General features: G+C 40.1%; 1 protein-coding gene across 1 annotated transcript in view; it reads left to right on the top strand.

The window, feature by feature from the left end:
* The window catches only part of LOC139946930 (protein C-mannosyl-transferase DPY19L3-like), a 103,463-nt gene that overhangs the window by 65,079 nt on the left and 15,207 nt on the right, over nucleotides 1-23,177 (top strand). Inside the window, exons 3-6 of the mRNA XM_071944716.1 lie at nucleotides 10,571-10,661; nucleotides 18,425-18,549; nucleotides 19,234-19,379; nucleotides 20,876-20,999. Of these exons, the coding sequence (XP_071800817.1) occupies nucleotides 10,571-10,661; nucleotides 18,425-18,549; nucleotides 19,234-19,379; nucleotides 20,876-20,999 (486 nt within the window). The remainder of the gene's footprint in view (nucleotides 1-10,570; nucleotides 10,662-18,424; nucleotides 18,550-19,233; nucleotides 19,380-20,875; nucleotides 21,000-23,177) is intronic.

Below are 23,177 nucleotides of genomic sequence, written 5' to 3'. Positions count from 1 at the left end.
ACTTGCTGAAACAACAACTTCAATTTCAAATGTGGGAGTTTACGCTTCAGATCTTCAACACTTGCTCCGTCGCAAATTGTCAAGGTTTTGTGGATCAATAATAGAGCGTCATCATTGATTGAGTTACTCTTGAAACAGCAAACTCTGAGATTTATCGCCATGGGTCGAAGCACCGGTAAGAAGCGCAACGCCAACTCCACAAACGGATTTCAGAAACAGTGTAATAACAACAACTACAGCAACCATAACTCACACCTTAACGGAAAGTCAAACGGATTTGAACCCTCGCGGAATGGACGTCCGCATTTTCAATCGCGGAGTGCGAAGCAAAACTCGCAGCAGTCGTTTGCGTGGATGAAATACACATCGTGGCTGTTTGGAGTGATCCTAGCCGTGTATTTGGGATATATGAACGCTTGGTATTTCAACACTCTTCACGAGAACAGACTGTGGTTCTCAAACATTAAGGTAAATATTTCTCAGAAGTTTGAATTTTGTTTTTAAACTTGGTTTCTAATTTAGAATTATTTGTGTTTAAATTATCAGTGTTCTCTAACACGTAAAAAGCTTGGCCCACCACCATTCTTTCTGTAGCACCCACCATGTTTAAGATGTTTCCGCCAAGGTTTAAAAATCCATCTGCCACATTTTTTCTTCATTTTTGTTTTTCAAGTTCTTGCATTTTCGTAGTTCAAAACCTTGGAAGTGTTCTACAAATCGCTCATTCATACCATGCCAGATATATGTAACTATCTTAAAGACAGTGGACACTATTGGTAATTGTCAAAGACTAGCCTTCACAGTTTGTGTATCTCAACATATGAATAAAGTAATAAACCTGAGAAAATTTGAGCTCAATCGGTCATCAAAGTTGCGAGATAATAATGAAAGAAAAAACACCCTTGTCACACAAAGTTGTGTGCTTTCAGATGCTTGATTTCGAGACCTCAAGTTCTAAATCTGAGGTCTCGTAATCAAATTCGTGGAAAATTACTTCTTTCTCGAAAACTATGGCACTTCAGAGGGAGCCGTTTCTCACAACGGTTTTTACCAGCAACCTCTCCCCATTACTCGTCACCAAGAAAGGTTTTATGCTGATAATTATTTTGAGTAATTACCAGTAGTGTCCAGTGCCTTTAAAACATTTATGTTTTTCAACGCTATCAATGTAGTACATGAACACACTTGAAATCAATAAATGTTCCTTCCTCTCTGTGTGTAAACAACCTGCTCTTACTCCTGGGTCTTACCCTAAGGGTAAACTCATACCAAACATATGTAATAATGAATTCATGAAAGATGGTAAAAACCAGCGAATCTCCTAATGTCGTCTTGCCCAGAGGCGACAATAATACCTTCCCTAATTGAGGATGTTTTCTTATCAAATTAAATCAAAACCGACCCAGAGAGGTTTGCAGCTGAACGTGAGCCAGTCAACATTCATGTACATCAACGCCGATCTTAAAGGCACTGGACACTATTGGCCAGGCCTGATACTGCACGGAGGCAATGGAGGCGATTGCCTCCATGCCCCCTGGTTATTGCCTTGGTGCCCTTGAAATGCTTCAGTAAAGATTTACAATTTCCTCATGGTGCCCTTTACCGAGGAGAAAATGCCTTGGTGCCCTTGCCCTTTCAAAAACGAAGCATACATGCTTTATTGATGCTTAGCCCAAATAATTATTAACATAAAAACTTACATGTTGTGAGGAACGGCTCCCTCTGAAATAACATTCGAGAGGTTATTTCTCATTCCAATAATAAAAGACTTCAGGCCTGAAGCCTTTTATTAGGCGTCTGAAAGCACATACATTTGTGCAACATGGGTTTTTTTTCCTTTCATTATTCTCTTGCAACTTCAATGACCAATTGAGTCCAAATTTTCACAGGTTTGTTATTATATGCATATGTTGAGATACACCAAGTGAGAAGACTGTCGTTGATTTCACAAAACTCTTCCTAACCTAGGACGTTGGACGAGTCCCACCCTGGACTGTAGCATGCAGACCTTAAGATTAATCCTAAGTTAGGCGTCGTAACTCAGCCTAACTCGAGATAAGACGAGTCCTAACTCTTTTTGAAATCGACGGCTGGTCTTTGACAATTACCAATATGTGTCCAGTGCCTTTAAACCCATTAAACCTCTGCAGGAAACCTTGGACTTGTTGACGTGTGTATACTGTGGAAAGATTGATTTTGATGAAGATTGATTAAGAATGTAAGACAACAGGGTGAAAGGCCCTTGGTGTTTTCATTCTAAATTCCTGTTGATACAAACAGAGATGTGAAACACTATCAAATACCTTGACCTTTGTTTATTGCATATAGAGTAAATAAGAATGATTGATGTTTGTTGAGATGGGTTCAAATATTTAGGAGCTAAATAGGAATTTTTGATTTTGCAGACTCCCTACCAACCAAATTAAATATCAAATAATAACAATATCATTCTCTTGCAACTTCAATGCATTTATCACTTTTATGGTCCAGTTACCCAATCCTTTCATTCTAAACATCCTTTGTCCTCGCCACTTTACTCCTATTGGTTCATAGCCACCAATTGTTTCTAAAATAGAAACTTTGATTGGCTGTTATTTTCCCGCTTCTTTCTGGATCCTTTCCTTAATCCCTTTCCCCTCTCTTTTTCTATAAATGGATACGTATTTGTTTGTACTTGTTTTATGCCTCTGAAGAAGGTCCGGTTTGGATCGAAAGCTAAGGCCATCTACCCTATTCATTATTGAATAATAACAATATTTATATAAAAAATGAAAAATAAAAATGATAACACAAATTTGTATCCAAAATCTATATTTATGACTGCAGTTATACATATTCCAAGGAGCTTGAAAAAGGAAAAAACAGAAAAAAATGTACATTACAAAATACTCTTAATTGTACACTACAAATACAGTCCTTTGAGTTCAAGAGATATCAAGTATTAAAGGAACACGTTGCCTTGGATCGGACGAGTTGGTCTATTAAAAGCATTTGAAACCGTTTGTTATGAAATGCATATGGTTAGAAAGATGTTTTAAAAGTAGAATATAATGATCCACACAAGTATCACTCGAAACTGCACGGTTTTCCTTTTTTATGTCGCGAACTATCACGGTCGGCCATTTATGGGAGTCAAAATTTTGACTCCCATAAATGGCCGACCCTGATAGTCGACAGGGTAAAAAGAAAACCACGCAATTTTGAGGCATATTTGTGTAGATCATTGTATTCTACTTTTACAATATCTTTCTAACCATATACATTTTACAACAAACGGTTACAGAACGATTTTCAAAGACCAACTCGACCGATCCAAGGCAACGTGTTCCTTTAACGTCAGTCATAAACAGTGCTGAACAAAATTGCTTTTTCTTTAGTTTCAGTTTAGTTTTATTAGACTTTACACTGGCATAAAAATATAAATATACAAATCGATACACAAAGAAACAAAGAAGCAAAATAGCTAAAAAATACCAAGCTAGTGAGTGGCGAGGAGAAACAGGTGACCATTACCTCTACAACAACCTCAATCCCAGGGGTGATCGATCTCTCCGCGCTTTTTTTTTTCCTTGCCTTGCTCGATCATAACCCCTGGAATTGGCCAATTTAAATGTGCTATATGCTAGCACATTTAAATGAGCCATTAATGAGCGTACATATTCATTATTCAATATTTTCTGCGCGCGCACGCATGTCTTTCGTCTTAAAAAATGTTTTTGTTTTTGTTTTTAAAAAACGTGTTTGTGTCATAAAAAATGCGGGCGTGCACGCAAACTTAAAACTACGCTCACGCACTTGACATCTAATGCATAACCAATTTCCTGAGCCAATCAGCGTTGTTACCCAGTACATCACTACCAGGGGTTAGTGACGAGAGGTATCGATACGGCGCGCTGCCCATGGCAGCGAGGCTGCCTCTACAAAGCCGTCCTGCCACAAAGAATGTCCCCCTAATACACCCTTGGATTGGGCTGGCTGCCAAATGCACCTTTGCATGCCTATGGCTCGAACGCATTGAAGCCCAGCATTTTTTAAATCAGCTGCTCAGCTGTGCGAGTAAGGATGATTAGGCTCCCAATTTTTTTAATTTTCTTTTACCTCGTCCGTCTTACTGCCATAAACATAGCAGTGGTGAAGAAGATTTTACCTGTACTTTTTGGTTGAGCAGTGATTTTTAAAAGTTTTTTTATTGAACTAATATTGTCGGCAATTTCAAAGTCCAAAATACCTAAACTGTACCTCTTTTCGGGTTTCATCAAGTAGGCTAAAAGTATTTTTGTGTCCTTAACCATGTTAACATTTTCAGATTCTGTATTCTGAAAATTGACTGTTATTCAAAATTTATCCCAGCCTCTATGCTTCATTGAGCATTTGATTTGTTCATTCAGTATTGTCAATTTACAATTATCTTTTTTTTTCAGAACGGAATTTGATGCGCCAGTAAACACATTTCTGAAACCAAAATAGCAACATTTCTGAAACCAAAATAGCAAAATTTGAATGCCATTAAACCATGCACATCTTTTTATTTTGGTCATCCAGTATTGTTAATTTTCAATTAGTTTTTTTTCTCTTTCAGAACGGAATTTGATGCACCGGCTAGTAAACACATTTCTGGAATCTAAACAGTTTAATTTAGATTGGCAGCCATGTTAAACCCACGCATGTTTTTGTTATTTTTGGCATTCAGTTTTGTCAATTTATAAAAAAATTTCTTCTTCTTTCAGAACGGAATTTGACGGCCAGTAAACACATTTCAGAGACCTATAAATAGCAAAATTAAAATGCCTTCAAAACAAGCATACAATGTATCCTTGTATTTTGTCACAGCGAGATTCCTTTTTATAAGTTGATAATAATGACCTTGTCTCGAAAAACAAATTGTTCTAAAAATAGATTCTTCTGTTGCCACTGAGTTGGATTCCTTTATTTAACTCTAACTATGCATTCAGTCGTGTTTTTAATCAACAAAATATATCTGTTTCTTTGCAGTTGGCTAATTTCTCATTTTGTCTGCAATTTTGGGTGTAAACTTATATTTTGAATCTACATTTTTATACTTTCTTTGAACATGAAACCATTTATAAGCATGTGCATTTGTACATTTTTCATTTTGTTTATATTCACCAAGTACATGTAAGTGTCCCGTGTCCCTTTTTTATTACTTGCTTGATCAATAAAAAGTTGCATCCCTTTTTAAAGGTGATCCCATTTCTGCTGCTTCCAAGGTTGTATTGTAAACCTGGCTGTACTGCAGTGTCATGTTGTTGAACCGCTGACAGGCAGTGGCAGGTCTATTTTTTTTTTTTTTTAAGTGACCAGTATAGAACAAACAAATTCTGAAAATCCTGTAAGACTACAAAATTCAGGTGTATTATGATCGTAAACTTTAAAAGAAAATAGTATGCAGTCTCCTTGGACAAGTAGTTCAACTTCAAACATGATTTTCTAAAAACACAAATATATCTTGGCTTCGGGACTAATTTGTCACTTCATACAAAATTGTGATGATATGGCAGGCACAATACGGGTTTCTTTTATCCTACTACTTTCTTAATAGACCTCCTGCAGACATTGCAACTGTACTGACGTCAATCATTAAAGGCACTTACACAAAGTTACTTGACTTTAAGCCTGAAGCCTTTTAGGCATCTGAAAGTACACAAATTTGTGCAATAACGGTGTTTTTCTTTCATTATGCTCTTGCAACTTCACTGACCAATTGAGTCAAAATGCTCACAGATTTGTTTATTTTGTGTGTACATGTAATGTTGGGATATACACCAAGTCAGAATACTTATCGTTGACAATTTAACCAAAGGTGGCATGTGCCCTTTATAGTCCCCTAGCGTACTTTGCCACAGCATTGACGTCAAACGTTAAATCAGATTTCATGAGCCAATCAGCAATGTTTCTCAGTACATGTACATCCCTCCCAGGGGTTAGTGACGAGAGGTATCGATACGGCGCGCTGCCCATGGTAGCGAGGCTGGTCCAGTGCCTTTGATAATCCCCTTGCGTACAAACTTTAAATCAGATTTGTAAGCTCCTATAAAGCTCAGTCAGGATGTCTTTATTTTCACAAGCCTAAAGGAGATCCACAAGCCTAGAAGAAAGCTAGAATCCATTGAGTTTTTCTGGAACGAGCAACAATTTATATGTCTATGGGAATGTTCGCCCATGTCAAAATGTTTTTGTCACTTTGAAATATTGCTATAATAAAGGGGACAATACAAGTTGTACTCTCTTGGTATATTTATTGCAATCAGCTACCAAGAAACATAAAGGGATGGTACGTCATTGGTTGTTGGAATAGTACTTAAACTAGATGATTGGAATGAATGTACTCTTTCAGTAAGCCAATGATCCCTTAATGATGGGGTTCTTGCAAGCTAAATCATAAATGATTGAAATAAATGTACCCCTCCATAACTAACGATCCACCATCCCTTTTTGATATGTTTCTTGATAACTTTAGAGAAATGGATCGAATGCATAAACCATTGATAAGTAAATGACAGATGGTTGGTTTTTATACATGTGTAATTTTATACATGTACCGGTAATAAAATATGTTTTTTTGTAAACTAGAAGATTGAAATGAATAATGTACTCTTCTGAAAACTAATTATTCACCGTCCAGTTATGATAAGCTTCCCCAATACTAGACAACTGAAATAAGGGAATCAATGTGTGGTGAAGAGGTTTTCAACTAGTTGTTTAATCCAAACGAGGCCTGGTTCTTGATAATATACTGAGATGAAGTAAAATAAATGCAAAAATACACCCCTCCAGCTATGAAATGGTAGAGCCCTCCACTGCTCTCGCGTAAACAACTCCTTATAAGGGAATGTTGTGCGCGTCGCGCGTATCGCGTGATGTTGCACAACTGTTTCAGCCGTTGCTTATAAGAACAGGCGCAAGGTCGCGTGTCACGCTTATGAATTAACACTTTTTACTGGTCATTAACAAAAGGTTTATGCACACCCACGTGACGCGCTCTCCACCAATAGGAGTAGAGAAACTGTCTGGGGTATTTATGAATATTATATAATGTATTGGTTTGTGGTAACACCATGTGTGTGTCTACTTGGCAAATAAATGTTATTCTTTAGAGAACTGCCTTGATATATCTACTGTGCGAAGTAGATTTTCGAAATTTGGGAGACTTCTCATTTCTGAAAAGAGCTGTCCTGCTTTTTAAATTCTACGTGGGCGAAAGATGGAAAATCGGCTGGGACTGCTACTTGCTTTTATAAATAGAGGATCGTTATTAAAGGAACACGTTGCCTTGGAGCGGTCGAGTTGGCCTTTGAAAAGCGTTTGTAACCGTTTGTTACAAAATGCATTGGTTAGAAAGATGACTTCAAAGTAGAATACAATGATCCACACAAGTTTGCCTTGAAATTGCGTAGTTTTCCTTTTACTTTGCGAACTAACACGATCGGCCATTTATCCAAAATCTGACTCCCATAAATGGCCGACCGTGTTAGTCGACGAGGTAAAAGGAAAACCACGCAATTTCGAGTGATACTTGTGTGGATCATTATATTCTCCTTTTAAAGTATCTTTCTAATCATATGCATTGTAACAAACGGTTACAAACGCTTATCAAAGACCAACTCGACCGATCCAAGGCAACGTGTTCCTTTAACTTCACTACCGTGGAGTGAGTTCTTTGGTCTCAATGTTTTGACTAGCTCGTCTAGTCATCGTCAGGAGAAATAATGTATATTCTCATGCTGAAACCAGTGGATGTACAATCCCTTTAATACGGACGGAGGTTTTATCCAGCTGGGAGTAAAGTGAATGGGGTTGGGAAGGAATTCCTTCCCATGGCGCGGAAGTGTCCACACTTCAGAGAGTTCCATCTCGGATGCTATTTCTTTATTTCTTTGAAGCCAACTATTCTTAGGGCTTAAAATAAGAGCAAACTTTAGCAGGAGGACGGGGGGGGGGGGGGGGGGGGGGACGACAGGGGAGAGAACGTTTATTGTCGAGGGAAGTGGACAGGGAATGTTTATTGTAACGTTGGGAATGGGTGGCCCAACCATTTTGGCCGGGATTGTACCCCTTCTTTGGCGGTCTCCCTATTTTGTCAATATCTTTGTTCAAAATTATTCTTTTACACTGTTTGTCTCTAGTGCATCAGGGCCCAATTTCATAGAGCTGCTAAGCAAAAAAATTTGCTAAGCATGAAATTTCTTCCTTGATAAAAACAGGATAACCAGCCAAATTTCTACGTGAATTTCAGGATAAGCAAACAACTGAATACAAGTAACAAGCACTATGCAACAAATAGAAATTTGGCTGGTAATCCTGTTTTTATCGGGGAATAAATTTCATGCTTAGCAAATTTGTGTGCTTAGCAGCTCTATGAAATTGGGCCCAGGTCAAGACCTGACCCCTCTCTCCCAATGATTGTGGATTAAAGTGGATTGGAGCAGACTTAAGACAGTCTTAATTGTACTTAGGCTAGGGATTGGCAAAGATTGACCCCACCTAATCCCCAGAGGAAAGGTCAGACGTGCAAGAATCAGAGTGCAGGATGATCAGGTCACTTGACCCAGACACTGTCATAATTCAATAATCTTTGACCCCCCTAAATAATCTATCATGTTTTAAAAATATTTTTAATTTGTATGAAGTATCGATGAAGTATTGTCGAATGGCCACTTCAAGGTGAGGGCTATCTCAACTGATTTGGGCTGTTGACCCAAATCAATTGCATCCAGGGGCACATTGTCACCTTTTTCCTGGTGCTGAAACAGTTTCAACCCCTTCATTGTCCGTAAGGCATGGGTATCAATCATCCACTAGGAGCCACATACTCCTTGGGCTGAAACAGGGTTACCCCTTCACAGTCCGTAAGGATGTAGGCATGGGTATCATCCACTAGGAGCCACCTACTCCTGGATATAAAACAGGGTTACCCCCTTCACAGTCCTTCAGGATGTAGGCATGGGTATCATCCACTAGGACCCACCTACTCCTGGGGCTGAAACAGGGTTACCCCCATCACAGTACCTAAGGATGTAGGCATGGGCATCATCCACTAGGAGCCACCTACTCCTGGAGATAAAACAGGGTTACCCCCTTCACAGTCCCTAAAGATGTAGGCATGGGTATCATCCACTAGGAGCCACTTACTCCTAGGGCTGAAACAGGGTTACCCCCTTCACAGTCCCTAAGGATAAAGGCATGGGTATCATCCACTAGGAGCTACCTACTCCTGGGGCTGAAACAGGGTTACCCCCTTCACAGTCCCTAAGGATGTAGGCATGGGTATCATCCACTAGGAGCCACCTACTCCTGGGGCTGAAACAGGGTTACCCCCTTCACAGTTCCTAAGGATGTAGGCATGGGTATCATCCACTAGGAGCCACCTACTCCTGGGGCTGAAACAGGGTTACCCCCTTCACAGTCCGTAAGAATGTAGGCATGGGTATCATCTACTAGGAGCCACCTACTCCTGGGGCTGAAACAGGGTTACCCCCTTCACAGTCCGTAAGGATGTAGGCATGGGTATCATCCACTTGGAGCCTGGCTGGTAAAGCAGAATGCACTACCTTCCCAACTTTTTACGAAGCAATTATGGTGAAGTGCCTTGCTCAAGGCCACAAGTGTAGTGAACAGGATTTGAACCCACACTCTGCTGCTGACAACACCTGAGTTTGGGGAACTGGACCGCTCGGCCACGACACACCCACTGGCCATGTCAGTGTGAAACGGTATTTCCCTGAAAGCAGGTTAACTAACCTGTACTGACTTAGCTGCTCAAGACTTGATGTCCCTTGGCCTCCTTGAATATCCATCCCTATTCAAGTCTGTTTGTAGCTAATTGCTCTGCCTCATGAAGTTGAATTTGGGCATCTTCCTTGACTTGAGCCTTCCAGCGCAGGTTCAAGATTATAGTAATTTCACAGCGCTTTTAAAGATGCTATGTCAGATTTTTGGCCCCAAACATTAAAAAATATAACTTTTTGAGTAAATGGTATTTCAAAGAGTATCACCCGCTCTAACGAAAAAAAGTTTAACTTTTACTTTTAATGGTCAGAAACCATTTAAAATGGTTCTTATAAAACACATAAGAATTGGTCACGTGATATATTGTCGGGATCCCGACAAAAACTAATTTTGAGCACTTTATTTCAATGCTACAATAATTAGCGGACTTTTTCGAGCAATGGCTCAAATGAAAGCTTGTAACTTTCTCGGCCCCCATCAAAATACCTATTGAATTTTAAATCAAAATTTGTTTGGGTCAAATCGGCCAAAGATCTGACATAGCATCTTTAAGCCCTGGATTGTATTCAAAGTTTAGTCTGAAGCTTTCCCAAAATCCAGAGAGATATAGGTCTTTAGCCTTTCCCCCAGGTCTTTGAGAGAGCTTAGACAGCTGTTTAACCACAAAGAGACTGGGACTGGAGACTACATTCGCGAGTAGCAAAGCCAATAATGACCTTTTCCCAATTAACATCTTGATTGTTGCTGCCTGCCTTAATTTAGTAATTGAATGTTGAAAAAAATAAAAATATTTTCCTCATTTCCCTTTGCTTTTCTTCCTCAGGAGGTTGAGAGAGAGATTTCCTTCCGGACCGAGGCTGGTTTCTACTACTCGTACTTCAAACAGATGGTGTTCGCCCCGTCTATCTCAGAAGGTAAGACTTCAATCATTTTGGAGTAAATCACCAAGGGGGGAAATTGTTGATTTTCGTGGCTTCACCATATTTTGTGTTTAGTTATAAAAGGCTAAAAGTATAGGGGTACAGATTGCTTTCTGAGCCTCGAAGGTGTTAAATTGAGAACGTGGTTGTGGGCTCTTCTCAATGGGGAGGTGGATGCATGCTCTGGGTGTTGTGGTACCCCAATTTTTGCGGAACCCTTACTTCCACATAGTAATGGACATATAATATTGCGTGTAAGGGTGGTTAAAGGCAGTGGACACTATTGGTAAATACTCAAAATAATTATTAGCATAAAATCTTACTTGGTGACGAGTTATGGGGAGAGGTTGGTAGTACAAAACATTGTGAGAAACGGTTCCCTCTGAAGTGGAGTAGTTTTCGAGAAAGAAGTAATTTTCCACGAATTTGATTTCGAGACCTCAAGTTTAGAATTTGAGGTCCGGAAATCAAGCATCTGAAAGCACACAACTTCGTGTGACAAGGGTGTTTTTTCTTTCATAGTTATCTCGCAACTCCGGCGACCAATCGAGCTCAAATTTTCACAGGTTTGTTATTTTATGCATATAATGTTGTGATACAGCAAGTGAGAAGACTGGTCTTTGACAATTACCAATAGTGTCCACTGGCTTTAAAGGGAAGGTACACGTTTGGTAATTACTCAAAACAAATATTAACTTAAAAACTGACTTGGAAACGAGCATTGGAGAGCTGTTGATAGTATAAAACATTTTGGCAAACGACTCCCTCTGAAGTAACGTAGTTTTTGAGAAAGAGGTAATTTCTAACTAAAATAATATAAGACTTCTAGCTAGAAGTCTTTTATTCCTATCTAAAAGCACACAAATTCGTCGAACAAGGGTGTTATTTCTTTCATCATTTTCTCGCAACTTCGATGACCGATTGAGCCCAAATTTTCACAGGCTTGTTATTATATGCATTAAGATGGGATACACCAAGTGAGAACACGGGTTTTTGACATTACCAAACGTGTACAGTGCCTTTAAATTGCTGCATGTTTTTGTTGAAGGTACCCTTTTCAGGATAGGTCATGTGAGTACGTCAGATGAGTCCGCCGAATTTTTCTAAGTGATTTTGGGGGTTGAACAAAGAATTGACTAGAGTGGGATTCAAACCAACGACCTCCGGATTAACGTGCCGGCGCTCTACCAACTGAGCTATCTAGCCCTATATTGGAGGTGTCCCTGTTTTGTCAATATCTTTGTTCGGGGGTGCCAGTCAGAAGCCATACAACTGTTAACTGACAACCGTTAACTGCCGTGTAGCCAGGGATCACACCCAAATTACGATACAACCTGGGAAGCGACAGCTAGGGGATCACCGTTACTCTAACATCCTGTTTATTGGCTTGTTCATTGGTCACCGTGTGTTTATGTAATGATTACGGAGGTCAATGGGTCGTCTGTTGTGAGTTAAACCGGATGTGGTCTTTTTTATTCTGTCCACAGTGTTAAAAGATAAACCCGAAGCGGTCTAAAGATAAACCCCCTCCCTGGATGGTTTATCTTTTGTGGGTTGAACTTGATTTGGACTATTTTTAGAACCGTTCAGACACACAGAGTTGAACTCGATCGGGTTGAAGTACTTTAGTACTGTGTCTGAACGACCTCTACGACTCTATCTTTAATGCTGGAAGCTGTCAGTACAATGTAAGCTGATATATATTAAGCGGTTATTAAATCAAATCCCCTATATTACATTGATGCAGAAGCTAAAGAAAAGAAAAGTAACGAAACTACAGCTGAACAAAATCCAGCATGAAGCCTCACAATGAACTTAAAACCATGTAAATCCCTGTACATCAATCTCCCTACCGGGGGGGGGGGGGCAGTGGAATTGTACCCACCACCCCCGCCTTCTAAATTAATTTTGCCAGACACATATAGGTTCAATGATCCTTGTCTACCCCTGAACGACATTTTGATCCATTCTTTCGACAGACCTCCTGGTGTAACCCCCAGAAGCTTAACCCGTCAAGAAAGAAAGAGTGACCCTCTCTGATTCAAAATTTGGCAGTGGCAAATAATGCAATTACATCCCTATTCATTTTTTTTTTTTTTTTCATTTTCGTTCTTAAGCTTTTTTTTCTGTTTTTCCGTTTTTATTTTTTATTTTTTATTTTATATATATAAGTAGGATTTGAAACTTTGCATGGTGGAAATACGATATGGAAAGGTTTGCGGTAACACCATGCAATAATGCGATCGTCTTCTCGAAGATGATCAGAGCATACTGATGAACCACCCCAACTCATTAGAGATAGTTATTACATGGTGTTACCGCAAACCTTTCCATATATTATTTATACAACCTTGGTGCCAGAAGTTGAAACTGACTCATTCCTAATTTTATTTGTCATGGTGTATTTCTAGCTGATAACATTCACCTACATAATGCCAAATCTTTAATTCCTATTCAGTTTTTTTTTCTCATTCTCGCTCTGAAGCTTTTTTTTATCCCTGTTTAAATTGTTTTCAATTTTTTTTTTTTCTGGGTGCCGGAAGATGAAACTTACTCATCCTAAGTTTATTTGTCAGAGTGTATTTCTGTCTGATAATGCCACATCTATAATTGGGAGGAGAAAAACCCCAGGCCTGGTCTAGTGTCGGCTATTTCCAGACACAATGAAGTTTTTTTAAAAGGCATTGGACAGGTTTCGTTATCGTCAAAGACCAGTATTCTCACTTGGTGTATCCCAACATGCATAAAATAACAAACCTGTGAAAATTTGAACTCAGTTGGTCTTCAAAGTTGCAAGAGGATAATAAACGAAAAAACACCCTTGCTGCACAATTTTGTTTGCTTTCTCATGCCTGATTTTTCTCAAAACCCACATTATTTGAGAGAGAGAGAGAGCAGTTTCTCACAATGTTTTATACTATCAACATCCAGTGTTTGTTACCAAGTGAGTTTTTTTTGCTAACAATTATTTTGAGTAATTACCAATTTTAGGCATCTGAAAGCACATTTCTTTCATTACTCTCTTGCAACTTCAATGACCAATTGAGTCCAAATGTTCACAGATTTGTTATTTTATGTATTATGTTGGGATACACCAAGTGAGAAATCTGGTCTTTGACAATCACCAAAGGTGTCCAGCCGTCGATTTCACCAAACTCTTCCTAACTTAGGATTAATCTTAGGACTTGGGACGAGTTCCGTATCCAAATACATAGGACGAATTGAACTCATCCTAAGTTAGGACGGGTAACTCGTCCTAACTCGAATTGGGATTAATCCTAGCATTTCGTGAAATCGGCTGCAGGGGTGGATTTCACAAAGGTAGTCCTAACTTAGGACTAGTCCTAGGCAATTGCTAAGAGATAGAACTGGTCCTAAGTTAGGACCAGTAACTCATCCTAACTTAGGACTCGTCCTATCTCTTAGCATTGCCTAGGACTAATCCTAAGTTAGGACTACCTTTGTGAAATCCACCTCAGTGCCTTTAACAAGAGCATGTATTTTCTGGCTGACAACATACTGTACACTCTATCCTACTGGGAGGAAAACCCCCCAAGCCAAGTCAAGTGTCGGCTATTTCTATACACCATGGACTTGTTTGCCAAGAGCACATGATACATCAAAAGAAGGAACTCTATTATTATTTTTTTTGTCATTCTGTGTGTGAAAAGATTAGCTGTGTCAAAGTGATTTGTGAGAGGTTTGTAATTTCATTCAGGTAGGTGATTGGTTTTGGTCTGGAAGCAGAAGGAGGAACAAAAATAATAGTGTTGTACTCGATAATAAAAACTAGTAGTTTTATAGGACTACAGGCGCCTCACAACGCTGATCATTATTTATTTCCAAACCCGTTTTTGAAGTTGATGAATGATGTTTTACAGTAACATGAATGAAACACAGTGGGTGCGATTGTTTCGCTTCCCTGGGTCAACCCCGGTCTGCCCGGTAACCAGTACATTCGTATAGCTTTGAGGGGGCTCACCCGGGTCAGCCCCAAGTGCCCTGCTTGTTGAGTGGGTCACTTGGGGGTGACCTGACGTGCATGCTGTCACCACGAGAGGGCGAGTGTGAGCATTCGATTAACTCTTGTAAGGGGCTCACCCGAGTGAGCATTGCAGGGTCGATCCAGGGAAGCTTATCGAATGCACCCTTTGTATAGGGTTTACAAGGTGCTGTGGTGCATTCAGCAGCCACTGCCAGAACGACGGAGGTGGGTGGGGGGGTTGGGGGCAATGCCCTTTTCTTTAGCGATAAAGTGTAACTGGATTCTTTTACAGCAAACAGGACAAAAGGGTAAAATCCTGTCAAGTCTCTAACCTTGCCTTAAATCATTGTAATACCTTGAAGTGAAATTTTGTCAAAATCCAAAAAAGTTTGATGATGTCAAATTAGTTTGAAAGTGGTCTGAACATTTTTGTTACAAAACTATTCCTGATTTCTTATGATATTGGACAATACACAAAATATCATTCATAAATACCAGACAGTTTCGCTATCCCTATTGGTGGAGAGCGCGTCATGTGGTTATGTATAAACTTTTGTTTATGACCAGTAAAAAGTGTTTGGGCGTGACACGCGACCTTGCACCTGTTCTTATAAGACAGTTTCTACATTCCTATTGGTCGAGAGCAACAGCTGAAACAGTTGTGCCACATCACGCGATACGCACGACGAGCACAGCATTCCCTTATTAGGAGTTGTTAAACCGAGGGCGGCGGAGGGCTTTACCATTTCACAGCTGGAGGGGTGTTGTGTTGAAAGAAAACATTTAACAATTATAATTTTTGCATTTATTTTACTTTTTGACCAAAATGTGATGATGTTTTTGACCGAAAAGGTATTTATGAATGGGAATCAAAGTGTGTTAAATTGGTTTTCAACTAGTGGTTTAAACCCTGCGAGGCCTGGTTCTTTTACCTCGACTTCGTCTCGGTAAAATTATCAAGAACTAGGCCTATTTGGGATTAAACCACTAGTTGAAAATCTCTTCACCACACATTGATTCCCTTATTTATGACGAGAAACACAGGAACAAGACGTAGGCAATGGCTTAATCAATAGTATTTCATTAAGAAGAGTTCCCCTAGAATACCCATGTACAAGATCGAAGAGGGGGGGGGGGGCAGGGTGGTAAAAGATATCTAGCTGACCCACTTGTGATCACTGTCGATATTAAAGGCAGTGGACACTATTGGTAATTGTCAAAAACTAGCCTTCACAGTTGGTGTATCTCAACATATTCATAACATAACAAACCTGTGAAAATTTGAGCTCAATCGGTCATGGAACTTGCGAGATAATAATGAAAAAAAAAAAAACACCCTTGTCACACGAAGTTGTGTGCATTTAGATGGGTGATTTTGAGACCTCAAGTTCTAAATCTGAGGTCTCGAAATCAAATTCGTGAAAAAAGGCCTTCTTTCTCGAAAACTATGGCACTTCAGAGGGAGCCATTTCTCACAATGTTTTATACCATCAACCTCTCCCCATTACTCGTCACCACGAAAGGTTTTATGCTAATAATTATTTTGAGTAATTACCAATAGTGTCCACTGCCTTTAAGAAGAGTGCCCCTAGAATACCTTCAAGGTTGAAGAAGGGGGGCAGGGTGGTAAGAGATATCTAGCTGACCCACTTCTGATCACTTTCGATATTAAGACTAGGCATTTGTAATTCAATCGAGAAGAAGTCTTTACACGTGTAAGCCGAACCCACGCCTGCCCTTTTTGTCTTTCCCTGTTTAGCTGCTCTAGTGGGATTGTATTAGCTTTATTTTTTGATGGGTAGTGAGAGATATCTAGCTGACCCACCACTTCTGATCACTGTATACATTAAGACTTGGCATTTGTAAAACAGTCGGGAAGAAATCTTTACACGTTAACCCACACCTGTCCTTTTTGTCTTTCCCTGTTTAGCTTCTCTAGTGGGATTGTATTAGCTTTATTTTTTGATGGGTTGTAGGAGATATCTAGCTGACCCGCCACTTCTGATCAATGACTAGGCATTTATAAATCAGTCGGGATGAAATCTTTACGCGTGTAAACTGAACTCACGCCTGCCATTTTTGTCTTTCCCTGTTTAGCTTCTCTAGTGGCATTGTAGTAGCTTTATTTTTGACGGGCGGTGAGAGATATCTAGCTGACCCACCACTTCTGATCACTGTCGATAGTAAGACTAGGCATTTGTAAATCAGTAAATAGTAATACTAGGCTTCTTGTCGACACTGATCATCTTGCTTTTAGAACACAAATGTCAAGCAGGACTCGAGCCCACATCCTGCTTCTCAGAAACACCAGAGCTTGATTTCTGTGCTCTTGACCATCTGGTCCAACCACACATTGTTAATCAACCAATACATGTCACACCAATTTGGAATTGTCTTAAATTTGTATTAACTGGCTTACTTTTGAATAATTCACCTTTAAATAATTATGAAAAACATAATATAAATTCTGAAAATTTAAAGAAAGGAACATAACCCCCACAAAAACTTTTTCAAGAATTTTGTTGATTAAAAGCAGATATGAACGTATTAGAATTCCTTATAAACGAGCCTTAATTTCTTTGAAAGTAGGTGGTCTGAGACCTTTTCCACATTTTAAAGACACTTCCATGATTTCTTGAATTCTGACCCAAATATCCCTTTGAGATAACCTTGGACCCAAAGTCATTTCCAATTCCGTTGATAATCATTATTTATAAACATTCAGCAACAAGACGTTTTCCTGTCGTGGGAAACAGTTGTCTGTGTACAACTTGTCAGTTCATCAACAGGGGGGTCCGCTAAACCAAGCCCCATGTTGATCAGCGTAATGCGAAAAAATGTCTCGTTCAAGGTCTTTGGAGTGATCCGGCGATGACTGTCTGTGGATCTTGATTGCCATTTGCTGGGAGGAGTTGATGGTGGTGAAAGCTGGTGTTCACCAAGGGGTGCACAAGGGGAGCTAGGTCACAGAGCTGGGTCACAGAGCTGGGTCACAGACCTGGGCCAAATTTCATAAAGCCTGTCAGCATACAAACTTGCTAAGCACAAAGAAATCTTGCTTAGCAGGAACTGGTTACCAGCCAAAGTTCCATAAAGTTTACATTTGCTAAACAGCTTTATGAAATTTGAGCCCTGGGGTGGATTTCACAAAGGTAGTCCTAACTTAGGACTAGTCCTAGGCAATGCTAAGAGATAGGACTGGTCCTAAGTTAGGACCAGTAACTCATCCTAACTTAGGACTGGTCCTATCTCTTAGCATTGCCTAGGACTAGTCCTAATTAGGACTACCTTTGTGAAATCCACCCCAGGTGGTCCACAGATAACTCAATTGCAACCTGGGGTCGATTTCACAAAGATTTAGGACTAGTCCTAACTTAGGACTAGTCCTAAGAGATATACAAATTGCATGGATAGTCCTAAAGTAAGAACGATTAACTGGTCCTAGCTCGAGATAAGACTAGTCCTAACTCTTTGTGAAATCCACCCCTGGAAAGCCAAATCTTGCTTAGCAGGAACTGGTTACCAGCCAAAATTCCATAAAGTTTACATTTGCTATTAAACAGCTTTATGAAATTGAGCCCTGGTGGTCCACAGATAACTCGATTGCAACCTGGAAAGCCTAGAAGTCTTTTGATAGCCAATGGACCCAATAGATATTGTGTGTGTTTTTAATGGTGATGGGGAAAATTGTGTAATTTTGAAATTGTGTAAAATGATACCTAATGTTTGTACTATTGACTTTATGTTTCTATCTTATTTTCTTTGATTGTAGGTTTGTACGCATTGACGCACGACAATGACACTGAAAATTGGAGGACAATTAACACGCTTGAACGATTTAACATTTACCAAGAAGTCATCCTGAGCATTGTCTACAAAGCTTTGTCTCTCGTTCAGGTAGAGAAAATTGTAATTGGGTCTTGAAATTAGTAAGAATTAAGGAAAACACCTTTCTTTGTTTATTTCTTTGTGAATAAGCTACAGCACAAGTTAAACAACTTTGGTCTGCCATTTCTTTGTGAACAAGCTAGCATCTAGGAAGAAAGTTTCTTGTAGCATTTCTACACGTACTTGCCAGAACCAGGCAACAACTTTCTTAGAATTGTTGTTGTTCATCAAGGTACTAGCTAGATAGCACCTAGATTAAATTTGCCTTTTAAAGACACTGGACACTATTGGTGATTGTCAAAGACTAGCCTTCACAGTTGGTGAAGCTCAACATCTGCATAAAATAACTAACCTGTGAAAATTTGAGCTCAATTGGTCGTTGAACTTGCGAGATAATAATGAAAGAAAAAACACCCTTGTCACATGAAGTTGTGTGCTTTCAGATGTATGATTTCGTGACCTCAAAATCTAATTCTGAGGTCTCGAAATCAAATTAGTGGAAAATTATCTCTTTCTCGAAAACTACGTTACTTCAGAGGGAGCCGTTTCTCACAATGCTTTATACTATCAACAGCTCCCCGTTACTCGTTACCAAGTAAGGCTTTATTCTAATAGTTTTTTTTAGTAATTGCCAATAGTGTCCACTTCCACTTCCTGGATTTAATATCTTTCTTTACTATCCCCTTCTATCAGAATGTTCAAGCACCCATCTTCTTCTATGTCAACACTGTGTTCAACCTTCACGGCCTGTACCTCATCTCTCTCTACTGCACTGCCTGGATGCTCAGTGGATCCTGGCTAGCTGGGGTCCTAGCCTCGGCATTCTATGTCCTCAATCGGTAAGCAGGGTTGTGATTCCTCTGTTTTTTAACAGGAAACCCGTTTGTTTTTCAAACCCCCACCCCCAAAACAACTGTAACAAAAACTAATAACAAAGACATTGACAAAATAGGGAGACCGCCAACATAAGGCTAGATAGCTCAGTTGGTAGAGCGCTGGCACGTTAAATCGGAGGTCGTTGGTTCAAAGCCCGCTCTAGTCAATTTTTCTTTGTTCAACCCAAAATCATTTAAAAATGTATGTACCCAGTCAGTTTCCCTTGTGGTTTATTATTTGATATCTGATATAAAAAGACGCATCCCCTTAAGGTGATCCCCTGGCTGCCGCTTCCCAGGTTGTATCGTAATTTGGGTGTGATCTCTGGCTACACGGCAGTTTGCGGTTGAATGGCTTCTGACAGGCACCCCCGAACAAAGATATTGACAAAAAAGGGACACCGCCAATGTAGGGCTAGATAGCTCAGTTGGTAGAGCACCGGCACGTTAATCTGGAGGTCGTTGGTTCGAATCCCACTCTAGTCAATTCTTTGTTCAACCCCAAAAATCATTTCAAAATTTACCCAGTCAGTTTCCCTTGTGGTTTATATTGATAGAAAAAAATAATAACCCAGGTTGTATCGTTACCTGGGTGTGATCCCTGGCTACACGACAGTTTGGGGTTGAATGACTTCTGACAGGCACTCCCCGAACAAAGATATTGACTAAATAGGGAGACCACCAACATAGGGCTAGATAGCTCAGTTGGTAGAGCGCCGGCACGTTAATCTGGAGGTCTTTGGTTCGAATCCCACTCTAGTCAATTCTTTGTTCAACCCCAAACATCAAAAAAATAATCATTTAAACATTCACATCGGTGTACACAAAATGGTGAAAACCAAAATGCTTATTCCTTATCCACGATGCAAAATTAACATCTTTTCAATCGTTTGCAGTACCTGCTGCTAAAACATACGCTTCAAACTACCTCTAGCTACCAGGCAATCTTGGATAGTCTAGTTGGTTAGACACTGCTCTAGATTTGCAAAGGTCGTGGGTTTGAATCCCACCCGAGTAACATGCCTGTGATATTTTGTCACAGGACTCTGGAAAGTACTGAATATACAGTGCTAACACACATCGGTGTATGGGTAAAACAAATAAAAATTAATACATTCTTTATCCCCGATGCAAATTTAACATCTCTTATATTGTTGCGGTACCCGCTGCCAAAACATACATGTAGGATTCGAACTCCCTCTAGCCTGCGGGCAATCTCGGAAATCTAGTTGGTATGACACTGCTGTAGAACTGTAAAGGTCGTGGGTTTGAACACCACCCAAGTCGCATGCCTGTGATATTTGTTCAAAGAATTCAGGAAAGTTCAGAGTATACAGTTCTAACACATACATGTATGTGTATTACAGGGTTAAATCAAAATTAATATCCATTATTATTATTACTTTTATTTTATTACTGTTTTCAGAAAGTTAATTTACACTTTTGTTTATCGCTTGCAGAGAAGACACAACACGAGTCGACTTCACCATCCCATTGAGGGAGAGTTTTGCAATACCGTTCATCCACATCCAGATGGCGTTAATCACGTACTACCTCAGACCGACCTTAACGATTGCTAAACAGGTGCGTTACACTTGTAACATAATAACGTCTGGAGTAAATGAAGTCGAGATGGGATGGTATAACATCTGAGCATTGGCTGTGATTTCATTTCAAAGGAAATCAAATGAAAATTTGTTTAAGAGGGCTCAAGGTCAAATTTAGTTTTGTGAGGCTTTCATTTTGTGAGACATTCAAGTCCTCTTAAAGGTGGAAACATAAGTGGCAACCAACAAATTATCAGTATTAAAAAAATGATCACACACTTGAAAGTTACGTCAGAAGTGTTTTATCATAATCAGCACAAATTAAAGTCAGGTTTGGTGTAGTGGTGTCTTGCCTTGCCTTCCACCTCTGGGACCCTGGTTCGATCGTCCCACCTGGCAATGCCTGGGACACTATGTAGTTTGGGTTTTTAGTCCCTACCTGACAAAAACACACTGGAGCAAATGGTGAATGCAGTCACGTTATGAGATCAATATAAGGTCTTGTCTTCCAACTCTAGGACCTTGGTTCGAATCCCACCAGGGGCACTATGTGGGTTAAGTTTTCACTAGTCTCTACCTGACCAGAAACACACTGGAGCAAATCAACATCATGTTTGGCGTAGTGGTATCTTGTCTTGCCTTCCATCTCTAGGACCTTGGTTCGAATCCCACCAGGGGCACTATTTGGATTGGGTTTTCAGTCTCTAACTGACCAAAAACACACTGGAGCAAATGGTGAATGCAGTCACGTTATGAGATCAATCTCTGTCCTTTGTCTATGATATAAGGTTGGCGTAGTTGTATCTTACCTTGTCTTCCACCTCTGGACCCTGGTTCGAATCCCACCGTGGGCACTATTTGGTTTGGGTTTTCAGTCTCTACCTGACCAAAGACACACTGGAGCAAATGGTGAATGCAGTTACGTTATGAGATCAATATAAGGTTGGCATAGTGGTATCTAATCTTGCCTTCCACCTCTGGGACCCTGGTTCGAATCCCACCGTGGGCACTATTTGGTTTGGGTTTTCAGTCTCTAACTGACCAAAGACACACTGGAGCAAATGGTGAATGCAGTCACGTTATGAGATCAATATAAGGTTGGCATAGTGGTATCTTGATTTGCCTTCCACCTCTGGGACCCTGGTTCGAATCCCACCGTGGGCACTATTTGGTTTGGGTTTTCAGTCTCTAACTGACCAAAGACACACTGGAGCAAATGGTGAATGCAGTCACGTTATGAGATCAATCTCTGTCCTTCGTCTATGATATAAGGTTGGCGTAGTTGTATCTTACCTTGTCTTCCACCTCTGGACCCTGGTTCGAATCCCACCGTGGGCACTATTTGGTTTGGGTTTTCAGTCTCTAACTGACCAAAGACACACTGGAGCAAATGGTGAATGCAGTCACGTTATGAGATCAATCTCTGTCCTTCGTCTATGATATAAGGTTGGCGTAGTTGTATCTTACCTTGTCTTCCACCTCTGGACCCTGGTTCGAATCCCATTGTGGGCACTATTTGGATTGGGTTTTCAGTCGCTAACTGACCAAAGACACACTGGAGCAAATGGTGAATGCAGTCACGTTATGAGATCAATATACGGTTGGAGTAGTGTTGTCTTGCCTCACCTACCACCTCTGGGACCCTGGTTCGAGTCCCACTGGGGGCACTATGTGGTTTGGGTTTTCAGTCCCTTTCTGACAAAAACACACTGGAGCAAATGGTGAATGCAGTCACTTTCTGAGATCAAGATCATGTTAGCGTTAGGATATCTTGATTTGCCTTCCACGTCCGGGACCCTGGTTCGAATCCCACCAGGGGGCACTATGTGGTTTGGGTTTTCAGTCGCTAACTGACCAAAAACACACTGGAGCAAATGGTGAATGCAGTAATGTTATGAGATCAATATAAGTTTGGCATAGTGGTATCTTATCTTGCCTTCCACCTCTGGGACCCTGGTTCGAATCTCACTGTGGGCACTATTTGGTTTGGGTTTTCAGTCCCTACTTGACTGCGTGGGTTGTCCTTGGAATAATTCTCTGGGGTTTTCCTCCCACATCTAAAACTAAAATTTCTTCATGGTCTTATCTCTTCTTGGTGGCTCTAATAAGAGCGTTGAGAATATATATCTGAATTCAAAAGATAGAAATCTCCTTCAACTGAGAAAAAATTTGGCTTTGGAGACGGTTAAAGACAGTGGACACTGTTGGTAATTGT

The sequence above is a fragment of the Asterias amurensis genome, chromosome 14 (genome assembly GCF_032118995.1).
Source record: "Asterias amurensis chromosome 14, ASM3211899v1".
Taxonomy (NCBI): domain Eukaryota; kingdom Metazoa; phylum Echinodermata; class Asteroidea; order Forcipulatida; family Asteriidae; genus Asterias; species Asterias amurensis.
Note: the sequence above shows the minus strand (reverse complement) of the source record. Positions and strands in the feature narration are given on the sequence as shown.